This window comes from Xyrauchen texanus, chromosome 43 (genome assembly GCF_025860055.1).
Source record: "Xyrauchen texanus isolate HMW12.3.18 chromosome 43, RBS_HiC_50CHRs, whole genome shotgun sequence".
Lineage (NCBI taxonomy): Eukaryota > Metazoa > Chordata > Actinopteri > Cypriniformes > Catostomidae > Xyrauchen > Xyrauchen texanus.
Genome location: NC_068318.1, coordinates 19069399 through 19082251, shown reverse-complemented (window position 1 = coordinate 19082251; position 12853 = coordinate 19069399). Strand labels below are relative to the sequence as shown.

Genomic DNA, 12853 nt, shown 5'->3' with positions numbered 1-12853 from the left:
TATATATATATATATATATATATATATATATATCTATATCTATATATATATATATATATATATATATATATATATATATAAAAAAGCATTTACAATGGAATTTAATGGGGCCAATACGTTAACGTTAAATACTTACTGTTTCAAAAGTATAGCTACAATATGTAAACAATATGTGTGTTAACATAATTTTAGTGTGATACAATCGCTTACTAACCCTTTCTGTGTAAAGTTATTGTCAATGTCCTAACGCCATAAACCTACAACCTTAAAATAACGATTAAAAACAACATTACAGCTCAAATGATGCATGAGTTTTAACAGAGGAATTAATGTAAGTGCTTTTATAAAATAATAAGCTTCACATTTCTGCCTTTAATACCTCCAAAACTTGGCCCCATTCATTTGCATTGTATGTGGCTCGTAAGTAAAAAAAAAAAAAAAAAAAAAAGGGTCAAGTTGAAATAATTTTTGTGGTATTCAACATTATGCCACACACGATGTCAACTGAACTCATCTTGTATTGAACACGAAATATTCCTTTACACTTCTATAATTAGCCATTTTATAGTCTGAATTAAAACGTCTATCTTCCTTATATATTCTTCTATACATGCAGTTATATATAGCCTACAGGTGAAACTCGAAAAATTAGAATATCGTGCAAAAGTTCATTAATTTCAGTAATTCAACTTAAAAGGTGAAACTAATATATTATATAGACTCATTACAAGCAAAGTAAGATATTTCAAGCCTTTATTTGATATAATTTTGATGATTATGGCTTACAGCTTATGAAAACGGCAAATTCAGAATCTCAGAAAATTAGAATATTACATGAAATCAATAAAAAAAGGATTTTAAATACAGAAATGTCGGCCCTCTGAAAAGTATAATCATGCATATGTACTCAGTACTTGGTTTGGGCCCCTTTTGCATTAATTACTGCCTCAATGCGCGTGGCATGGATGCTATCAGCCTGTGGCACTGCTGAGGTGTTATGGAAGACCAAGATGCTTCAATAGCAGCCTTCAGCTCTTCTGCATTGTTTGGTCTCATGACTCTCATCTTTCTCTTGGCAATGCCCCATAGATTCTCTATGGGGTTCAGGTCAGGCGAGTTTGCTGGCCAATCAAGCACAGTAATACCATGGTCATTGAACCAGGTTTTTGTACTTTTGGCAGTGTGGGCAGGTGCCAAGTCCTGCTGGAAAATGAAGTCAGCATCTTCATAAAGCTTGTCTGCTGAAGGAAGCATGAAGTGCTCTAAAATGTCGCGGTAGACGGCTGCATTGACTCTGGACTTAATAAAGCAGAGTGGACCAACACCAGCCGATGACATGGCTCTCCAAACCAACACAGACTGTGGAAACCTTGGTTTGGAGACCTTGGTTTCCAAATGAGATGCAAAATTTGCTCTCATAAGAAAAGAGGACTTTGGACCACTGAGCAACAGACCAGTTCTTTTTTCTTTAGCCCAGGTAAGACGTTTGACATTTGAAGCCCATGTCCAGGACCCGTCTGTGTGTGGTGGCTCTTGATGCAGTAACTCCAGCCTCAGTCCACTCCTTGTGAAGCTCCCCCACACATTTGAATGGCCTTTTCCTGACAATCCTCTCCAGGCTACGGTCATCCCTGCTGCTTGTGCACCTTTTTCTTCCACACTTTTCCCTTCCACTTAACTTTCTATTAATGTGCTTTGATACAGCACTTTGAGAACATCCAACTTCTTTTGCAGTTACCTTTTGAGGCTTTCCCTCCTTGTGGAGGGTGTCAATGATGGTTTTCTGCACAAATGTCAGGTCAGCAGTCTTCCCCATGATTGTGAATTCAACTGAACCAGACTGAGAGACCATTTAAAGGCTCAGGAACCCTTTGCAGGTGTTTAGCTGATTAGAGTGTGACACTTTGAGCCTACAATACTGAACCTTTTCACAATATTCTAATTTTCTGAGATTCTGAATTTGGGGTTTTCATAAGCTGTAAGCCATAATCATCAAAATTATATCAAATAAAGGCTTGAAATATCTTACTTTGCTTGTAATGAGTCTATATAATATATTAGTTTCACCTTTTAAGTTGAATTACTGAAATTAATGAACTTTTGCACGATATTCTAATTTTTCGAGTTTCACCTGTACAAGTTTGGAATTGGCAAGCGAGAAGAGATCTGGCTGAAAAAGTATTTGGTTGGATCACCATATCTGATAAATATAATTAAAGGATATTATTAATATTACTGAAGAACATTAACCTTTTTTTTTTTTTAAACATTGGATTTTATGTAACAATATAAATAAACATTTAAGGGAAAGTGTTTATTTAAGGTGCTATGACTTGTCACTATTTCCATTTAAATAATTTCTAAAAGGTCAAGAACATAAAATACAGCCGAAAAATGTATTGCTATTTTCTAAATCATTAGGGCCAATATAATACATACATAAAAAATAAAAAAAAAACTTTATTATTGTTACTATTATCACAGCTTGACTGTAGAGCTAAGAAAAAAAAAACTGCTCAATTTCGCAAAAATGCTGCCATGTTAAGTGTAGATAAAGTTTGTGAGTGGAAACCCGAGTTTTTGACTTAGGTCATTGTTTTCACTTAAATTACCTAAATATATTGACCCACTTTTTAAAAACTCTTTTTGGTCCACTAATTACTTCTCCCCCACCCCCTTTCAAATGTGTGTTTCCCATAGTATACAAAAAAACATTTTTAGAATGCCCATATTTGGAATGCCAAATTCCCACTACTTAGTAGATCCTCATGGTGGCACGGTTACTCACTTCAATCCAGGTGGTGGAGGACAAGTCACAGTTGCCTCCGCTTCGGAGACGTCAATCCACGCATTTTATCACGTGGCTCATTGTGCATGACACCGCAGACTCACAGCATGTGGAGAATCATGCTACTCTCCGCAATCCACGCACAACTTACCATGCGCCCCATTAAGAAAGATAACCACTAATTGCGACCACGAGGTTACCCCATCTGATATTTTCCGCGGACCCCCTAGCACCCCATTGCGGCCCCCTGGATCCCAGTTTGAAAACCCCAGGCTTAGGAGACCTGGCTGGAGTCACTCAGAACACCCTAGATTCAAACTCGTGACTCCAGGGGTGGTAGTCAACGTCAATACTCGATATGGGTTAATAACCTTTTAGCTTTTTTGCAGTTCCCTTTCATGTCTGCTGTGTAAAAAACCCCAGTTTTAAAAGTACAAATATTCTATATAAGTACTTGAGTAATACGAGGTCATAAAATACTGCATCTACAATAATTATACAATTAGAAGAATGCGGTTTAAAACAGCTGTAAACAGAGTATGCATTTTACAGTCACTACCCAATACCCATATGCAATTGTATTGCAAAGAGTAGCTGTTTCCACTTGAAATCTTCTATTAAATGTTTTGTAACAGCTAATAAAACCATTACATTATGACTCATTTTCCATGTTGAATTACATTTATTATTGCATACACACAACATCAATTGCTCCATACATAAATGTGCACTTTTGGTATGCACTTAAATTACTGCATTGTAGTTTTGTGGATTGTGTATACATACATATAAAGGTTACTACCACAGACTTCTGATCACTGCTGGGCTAAAAGCTACAAAGGAACGTTAACTTTACAAAAGGAGTTAATTAATTCCTATAAAACCTTCTTCAACATTAATAACTAGCACTGGCTAGTGTCAGATGCTTTCATTACATACAGAACACCTGAACAAATTACATTTAATGCCTTTATTTTTTAAGTGGTGATATAGTGCTTATTAGTCTTAAAAAGAAAAAATATATATATATTATCCATGGCCTGATACCTGTCTGTATTCTGGAGATGTTCACAGTTAGTGCTTTGGAATGCATTTTGCAATGGTTAACTCATAGCATTAATACACAACCTTACCAGTTGGCATTCTTCTGATCCTTTTCACAACCAAAACCCAAAGAGAGACCGTGTACCCAACCTTTTCAGTGCTGCAATAATCAAAGATAAAGCTGTAATGCTTTTCAAAATTAAAGTCAAAATTCAAAGTTTGTTGCTCAACACTTCCTGGGTGCACATTTGAACAACTAAACTGATGTTAAATTTGACCTAAATGTAAACAAGGAATAAAAGTACAAGTAAAATACTTTTGCCACTCCTTTTCTGAAACACCCAAACTTTAGCCCAAAATAATTTAGTTAAGTATGCCCTTTAGGTACAGTGATAAAACCTGCATAACATAAAACTGTGAGAGGAACAAAGTGACTCGGTACACAAAAATCAAACAGTGCTGAGGGCTGATCATTCAACCATAATGCACCATTACAGTCTGGCATGCTAAACAATCAACATGACTATGACAAAAAGAATTATGAGGCTGAAACATACTAAACTGCCCCAGAATCTTCTCACTTTTCACCAACAGAACACTCTCAAAGTACTGAACCTTAAAACATTATATACTTCAAAAGGACCATACAGAATATTACTTTTAAACAGCGTGGTGACTGAATGTTTTAATGACTCTGGGGTCAGTCAACTCATAACAAAGATATTTGAATCCTTCCAAATGACAACGTAAACACACTTGAACAAACAGCTAGTACACACAAATAGACAGCACGCTCGCACATACATCACAGTATTCCTCCACATAACAATAAATACATCTATCAAGAATTTTTGAGAATGAAGAGCCTGCCCATTGAAATGAAAAAAGTACGATTTCATTGTGCGAATAAGCACACATCCATTGCATGAAAGAAAGCCAGGAAGCCAGACGGAGGAACCCACCAAATAAAACTCATTAGTTAAATACAGCAGTTCTGTTGTGAGCTTTGGATCAGATCAATTGAAAGCACATTTGTATATAAGGGGTTGATAAATAAGATGGGCATCTAATGCCCTCATGCCTATAAAACAGATATGCTCTCCACACAACCCCAACATTACAAACTTTGGCTTCAACCTGTGTTTGAAATCCTAAAGGACAGAGCTCTTCAGTGCACTTAAGATATGGCATGTATATGCTGCAAATATAAACACAATTCATAACCAGTTCACATTTTTTTCCCCACAAGGAAGACATATATTTTCACTATGAACATGTATGTAAGATATTTTTCAACAACTTAGACAGCCAAGCACATTAGTTGGGGTGGGGTTGTTTGCGTGAACACCCAGACAATTAAGACCCACATTTGGACTATCCACTAAAGCACAGAAACATACATCTATGTTCTGTGCACACACACACACACACACACACACACACACACACACACACACACACACACACACACACACACACACACACACACACACACACACACACACACACACACACACACTCTCTCTCTCTCTCTGGGTTTTAACAGCTATACAAACATAGGCAATTGAAGCAGGTGAAAGATACATTCATGAGATTAATGACAAAAATATCTGACTGCGGCTCAAGGTCAAGCCCAATAATGGTTGCCATAATGCCAAAAAATGAAATGTTCTGGGTTCAATACAAGTTAAGCTCAATCAACAACATTTGTAGAAAAATGTTGATTGCAGCAGAAAATACCTTCGGCACGTCCCTTTAAATCTACATTAGGATACATATTTTAATGTGTAGACTGTAGAGTCTTTATTATCCAATTATGAAGCTTGTAATAATTAATCTAAACCATTAAATCGACCATTAAATCTGGCCATTGAACTGTAAAAGTTAACACACGTGTGTGCGTATATATGGATTAATATGTAGATAACAGCAGGTGCAAACTCTCTGCCCAGAAAGTGCTCTAAAACCTGAAAAACATACAAATTCACTAAGGACGGTCTTGATATCCTACTAGTCTGCTGTCTGCTTTGGGCAAAGAGAGGGCCTAATAAATTAATTTCAGATAAACAGGTCAACACCTCTGATCCATCACACTTTTATACAAACCTTACACATAATATAGTTGTGCGATAATATTTCCTCCATATTTTTACATACAAACTCTCTCAGCTCATTAAACCACCCTGTTTCATCTCTCGGTGAATTCATTTCTGGAAGGGATGTGGGGTTTTTTGATGCTGGTATTAGTCCTTGATGGGATCCGAGGGGGGATTGCTGGGAACGCGGAGGTGGGAAGAGACGACCAGTTGCTGTCCATGCCAAAGCCCGAGCTGGATAAGCTGCTCTGGGGTTGTGGGAAGGAAAGAGATGAGGCTACAGGTATAAGCAGAGGCCCCGATTGAACCTTTCGTGACTGGAGAAAGTCTGAATCATCGTCAAATTTAACCCACTTCTGAGTCCGACTGGCTGGGGCCGGTGCTGCAGCGGGAACTAAGGATTGTTGTCCAGAGAAGAAAGGGGGAAGAGTAGAACTTTGAACCAGAGCAGACATCGCCCCGTTCAGGACAGGCTTGGCCGCTTGGGCCTGTTGCTGGGTGTAGAAATCGGGTGTGAGCGATCGGCGCTGTGAGGACAGCAAGCCGCCATTGAAGGGGTTGGTGCTGTTTGGTCTAGGTTGAGCTTCGGCAAGGAATGGATTGGGGGATGTGCGGAGAGTCTCCTGGGACCTGCTGCGGGAGGGAAAGGGAGGAGGCAGAAGACATGTAGCACTGCTCGTGTCTGGAGCTAAAGGAGGGCTTTGCAAGGAGGAGAAGAGAGAGAGGGAGCTGGGTAACGTAGAACAGGAAGAGGAGGAAGATGGGGTAGAGGAAGACGAGGAGGAGTGAGAGAGGGACATGGAGAATGATGAGTTCTGGAGTATGGACTGGGTGTTAAGCATATCAAAGGGGTCTAGATTCCATTGTGCTTCTCTTTGGATTCCATTCATGACCTTGGCCTGGGGAAATCAAACACATACACAACCTTATGAAATCAAACTTATAGCTTGATGAGAAGCTACAATATAATGGAGATTTAAACGGATAGTTCACCCAAAAATGAAAATTCTCTCATCATTTACTCACCCTTATGCCATCCCAGACGACTTACTTTCTTTTGAAGAACACAAACAAAGATTTTTAGAAGAATATCTCCGCTCTGTTGGTCTGTTCAATACAACTGAATGGTGACCAGAACTTTGAAGGTCCAAAAAGCACATAGAGGCAGCATAAAAGTAATCCATATGACTCCAGTGGTTAAATCCGTGTCTTCAGAAGTGATATGATAGGTGTGGGTGAGATACCCAGACTGATAAATATTTTAGTACTTTAGTCCACTTTCACATTCTTCTATTGTTTTTGGCTATTCACATTCTTTGTGCAAATTGCCACCTACTGGCAGGGAGGAGATTTTATGGGAAAAAAGGACTTAAATATTTATCTGTTTCTCACCCACAACTATCATATCACTTCTGAAGACATGGATCAAACCACTGGAATATGGATTACTTTTATGCTGCCTTTATGTGCTTTTTTAAGCATCAAAGTTTTGGACCCTGTTGACTTGCATTGTATGGACCAACAGAGATGAAATATTCTTCTAAAATCTTTGTTTGCATTCGGCATAAGAAAGTCATTCAAAGGTGAGTAAATGATGAAATAATTGTATTTTTTGGGTGATCTATCCCTTTAAAATCAACATGAAATCAAAACTGGCCCCATTTGAAAAAAATCTTGTTGGTTAAGAACATAAATGGCAAATGACAGACCTTTTGTATATACAAATCAATATCTGAAAGATCTGATTCCTGATGTTTTTTTATAACGGTCCATTATAAACCATGGAAAAATGCATTTTAAAAGCATCAAAAACACAAATATGATTAGTCTGCCAGTATACTAGAAATGTATGCCAAAGTGAAGCAAGGTGTAAACTACATACTGATATAATTACTTTTCTTCACCCAAGAAGCTCAATGAAACATAAAAACATCAACATACCACTGATTCAAAACAAAAAAAAAAACAATACCCACAACAAAAACAAATGACACTTTCATTGAACCCCCTGTCAGTTCAATTAAAGACATCCTTTTTTCCCCCCAACATACATTTATGTCAAGGGGTTCAAGTAATATTTCTGACACTGAAAATAAAACAAGGTCAAACAAAAGATGAAAAGTGGGAAAACCAATTATAACATGGAGGTTTCTGTAATGTATGAGCACTCCACACAAGGTGACCACAAGCTACGGAACCATGAACACAAAATATAGACTAGAAATGACTTGATCCAGTACCTGTCAACCTGAGGATTGCTCCTGCTATTAAAAGAGAGAGACACATGCATCAAGAAAAGTGGGAAACATGACTATGAGAGCCACCTAAACAGCTTAGAAAACAAGAAGAGATCCCGTAGTAAGCCTTTTAACAGTTTGAAAAAGAATAGGCTGGATAACACAAACGACTTAATAGATCCAAGAAGGTAAATTGACGTAGAGACTGAGCTTCAATTAAACAAAGGCGGTGCCTGTCCATAACTACTGTATATTGCACTAGTCAAAATGTTGGCCTGTTTTGACTGAATTTGTTTCTCATGGTCTCGGATTTAAATTCTTGTGCTTAAATGTTTGAAAGCATAATTCCTATACCTCCATTTGTGTTCTTTAATAGTTTTGATGACTTTACTGTTCTATTCTAAAATGTGGAAAATAGTACTTTACAAACTTTACCATTTTCAAGAGTCAGAAAAAAAACGAGGTCTTGTGATCTAGTAATGAGGATAAAAGAGGATTCACCTGAGATGTAGGAGCAGCAGCAGATGCAGGCTCAGGTGGCAGTGCATGGGACGACCGACTCCGGGGTGGAGGCTTGGGAGAGGCCAGTCCAGGCTGAGGGGCGGCAGAAGCTCCCACTGAAGGTGCCTGGGGGGCCATAGCGGCCGGCTGAGGCACCAGAGGGGCGGGAAAGGTCGGCTGCATTGGTGCAGGGAGCTGGGATTGTATGGTTGGGGGCAGTTGCGGTTGGATGGAAGGCTGCACTGGAGATACAGTCGTTGGCTGCATGGGTGATGTCATCTGAAGTCTCAAGGGACCTGGCAGTGTGGGAGGTGGACCTGTAGGACAAACACACAGGAGAATTGGATTTAAACATGTATAGTTTTAAAGGTGCTGAAAGCAATGTTGGGCATTCTGGAATTTCCATCAGATTAAACTACCAATTTAGACACGCCCCTTTAAGTTGTTGTTGTGTTATGTATGAGGTATTGTGAGATTTAACAAACCCAGAGGCAGATTAGATGGTTTGCTTAGGGGTTCAAAAAAGGGTTGTGGTGCTCCAGGGTGATTATCAGGTGAGGGTCGAGGGGCTCCAGGATGCACCTCTGCTATGGGTCTGGGGGCCCCAGGATGAGCAGGAGGGGGAGGTCTGGCTTGAGGAGGGACGCTGATGACTCCTGCTCTGGGTGGGATCTAAAGCAAAACAAACACTTTCCTTAAAGGAGTGAATTTTCAAAATTAAAATGAATGTTCATGCAACATTAGAGTAAAATATAGACAAAGAGTCTATTTTTCTTTTCAATGTTCATCTTATTTAGTCAACTCACCGGCCTTGAAGCACCTCCAGGGGCTGATCCAGTGGCCTGACCTCGGCCTGAAAAATAGCCGATAGCAATCAGACATTCAGTGGGAGTTATATAAACCCATGATCACCTGACTTCAGACTTCAAGGATAAATAAGGCCATTAAAATCTCAGATTGGAGATATACTTTTGAAGTTCATCAAGCTTATTTAGTTGAAGCCATGTTTTAAAAAACAAAGTGTTATCATCTGTGATTGTTTTATGATTGAAAAGAAGCAAATCTGCATCCTTTATTCTCGTCTGCCAAATCAGTCTTCCTCATTCTTTTTCCTTGGCTCTTATCCTAGATGTAACTTATGTGATGTCATTATTGGCTACTCTACAATCTAGTAATGGAAGTAGTGTTTCCCATTCCCTACAAAACCTTAAATGATTGAAATGATCTGAAAAGATGCCAGGATAATGTAGGGGACATTACTGTGTTTTGCCTTTGTAGGGCAATGGGTTGGGCCTAAATCTGATGCCTGTTAAAGGCGACTGATGTTATTTTGGAGGGCTGATGGGAAGGCAGCGTGTGTAGGAACTCACCAGCGTCCGCGTGTGCCAACGCTGGGCTTTTTTGTCCTTTTGTCAGCATGAGGGAATAAATATGCCAAAATTATTTTCTGTTTTGCAGCACACATTACAGCCTTCACCTAGGGAGAAATGCATCTGATCTACTCGCAGAGGACAAGTCATTAGAAGGGTTGACTATAAAGTCCTTAATCTCTATTCAATTACAAAAGCTAATTCACCCGTCAACCCATCACTCCACACATGAAAACTAAATCAAAATCAGTGGAAATTTTGAGACTTTATGTGCTGAAATGTTCTGATAGTACTGCAGATTTGAACATTTCAGGTAAATTAACCAACAAATGACCTACTTCTAGTTGGTCAAAAATGAAAATTCTCTCATAATTTACTCATCCTCATGCTATCCCAGATATGTATGACTTTCTTTCTTCAGCAGAACATCTCAACTATGTAGGTCCATATAATGGAAGTGAATGGGGATCAAAACTTTGCAGCTCCAAAAAGCACAAAGGCAGCATTAACGTAATCTATACAAATCCAGTGGTTTAATCCATGTCTTCTGGAGTAATTTAATTGATTTTGGTTGAGAACAGACAAAAATATATCTCCTTTTCAGTATAAATCTTGACATCAACATTCTCCTCGTTGCTTTGCGCATACGTCAATCACGAGGGAGTGTAATCAAGCTTAAAATCATGAGCCTGGAGACTGCAACATGGACAGTGTAAAAGGAGTTAGATTTTGTTCTCACCTTAAAACCGATTGGATCCCTTCAGAAGATGTGGATTAAAACACTGAAGTCATATGGATTACTTTTATGCTGCCTTAATGTGCTTTTTGGAGCTTCAGATTTCTGATCACCCTTAATTTGCATTGTATGGACCAACAGTGCCGAGATATTCTTCTAAAAAGTTTCATTTGTTTTCAGCAGAACAACTCTCTATTTACACTTCGGATAATTGATCGCCACTGGCCGGTACATTTTTGTTTTATTCGCCAGACTTTTGACAAGATTTAAGCATAATGCAACTGAAAACTAAAAATGATATTAAGAAAACTGAGAAGGGGGCATTCATATACAGGTATATCATATTATACAGGTATATAATCATAATCAATCAATCGTGCTGCAGCAGTGCAGTGAATAAAATCATCCAGATACGGGTCAGGAGCTTCAGTTAATGTTCACATCAACCATGAGAATGTGGAAAAATGTGATCGCAGTGAATTGGAGTGAGGCATGAATGTTGGTGATCTCCTAGGATTTTCACACACAACAGTCTCTAGAATTTACTCTGAATGGTGCTAAAAACTAAAAACATCCAGTGAGTGACAGTTCTGTGGCTGGAAACACCTTGTTGATGAGAGGTCAACAAAAAATGGCCAGACTGATTCGAACTGACCAAGTCTACGGTAACTCAGATAACCACTCTTTACAATTGTGGAGAGAAGAATAGCATCTCAAAATGCTATTCTGAGATACGGGTCGGCGCGGTTTGGCGGCACGAGGAGGACCTACACAATATTTGACAAAAGTGTTTTTAATGTTGTGGCTGATCGGTGTGTATATATATATATATATACACACAAACCGTACAATATAGTATGCAATATTGTACATTTTATTTTCCTATTTTGCTTATGATCCTTTTAATCTCAATTTATCTTGTGTATAAATGTACAAATTTCACATTCTATCTATTTTTATGATGTCATGAATTAGCCTTTTAATAATGATACAAACTGTTGTCACTATTAATTCTAGTAGGAAGCACAGAAGGTCTCAATTAAGAGGGAAGACACCATACACAAGAACAAACACAGCAAGAACCTAAAATCCAATCTTTTTAGAAATTACCTTCATAATCAGTCAGATGAAAGTCTAGATCGAGAGGCTCAGTGAAGCCTTTGAAAGAAAATTATATAGTTTCCAAACTATATAACATTATAATCAAAATCAATCTCCTCATTATCTTTAGTCGTATGTAAAATCCCATGCAATTTAAAAGGCCATTACATGCTAGCACAAAGCATAAATCAAACGTACCAAACACAACACAAAACTGCTACATTGTGCATTATATGACACTCAAGACATTTAGGCCCACTGATCTTATCTAATCTAAGAATCTAATTTACTATTCACATAAAAGTGAACCACCAGTAGTAAGCAAATGTTCAGCTGCTAATACACACTACTGATGCATTTACAGTATTACCTGCTGAATCTTTCCTAACAGGAGTAGGACTTCTCCCTCCTTTAGAAACAGCAGGGAATTATAAAATGAATGAAATGCATTTTTATTATGCATAGACAAGTCAAAACAGAATATGTGATACAGTTGATTATGGAAAAATAATTTAGGTTTGAAGAGTACTTATTTGGTTGTGTGTTTCAATCCTGCAAAAACCTATGTGTTTTTAAGTTCAGGCCTATTAGGCAAGCATTTACAAACACTTTGAAGCTGTACCTGAGGGTGGTGGTGGGCGCTGTGGTGGTGCAGGTCGAGCTGGTGGGGCATTAGGGCGTGGTGGAGGGGGTCGTTTTGGCTCTTGTCCCTGAGACAAGGGACCTCCGGCTGGCTGACCATCAACAGGAAAACCTGAAGAGAAAAAAATAGTGTCAAACCAATTGAGTTGTTAATCTGCGCACAGCACCACGTTCAGAACACACAGACATACTCTAAGAGCTCAGTAACCACTGATGCACATCAGCAACACCTCTGTAAGCTGCTCTCTTTTTACCTGCAAGTTCCCTTCTACTGGTTGCTGGACTTAATCCTCCTTTTTGCAGTGTGAACACAAAGGAAAATTCATGATTTTGTTTTT

At 38.5% G+C, this 12853-nt stretch overlaps 1 protein-coding gene across 5 annotated transcripts in view; it reads right to left on the bottom strand.

Annotated features, from left to right (window-relative positions):
• Positions 1 to 3457: 3457 nt before the first annotated feature.
• LOC127635940 (synaptojanin-1-like) overlaps positions 3458 to 12853 on the bottom strand; it is a 33892-nt gene continuing 24496 nt past the window's right edge. For 4 of the 5 annotated variants that reach the window (XM_052116242.1, XM_052116244.1, XM_052116246.1 and 1 more), the window contains 6 exons: positions 12496 to 12627; positions 10037 to 10072; positions 9473 to 9519; positions 9152 to 9338; positions 8667 to 8983; positions 3458 to 6827 (listed from right to left, as the gene is read on the bottom strand). In XM_052116242.1, the coding sequence (XP_051972202.1) occupies positions 6021 to 6827; positions 8667 to 8983; positions 9152 to 9338; positions 9473 to 9519; positions 10037 to 10072; positions 12496 to 12627 (1526 nt within the window). In that variant the 3' untranslated portion in view covers positions 3458 to 6020. Of the gene's footprint in view, positions 6828 to 8168; positions 8193 to 8666; positions 8984 to 9151; positions 9339 to 9472; positions 9520 to 10036; positions 10073 to 12495; positions 12628 to 12853 lie in introns of all 5 variants that reach the window. The other variant, XM_052116247.1, reaches the window with a different exon arrangement.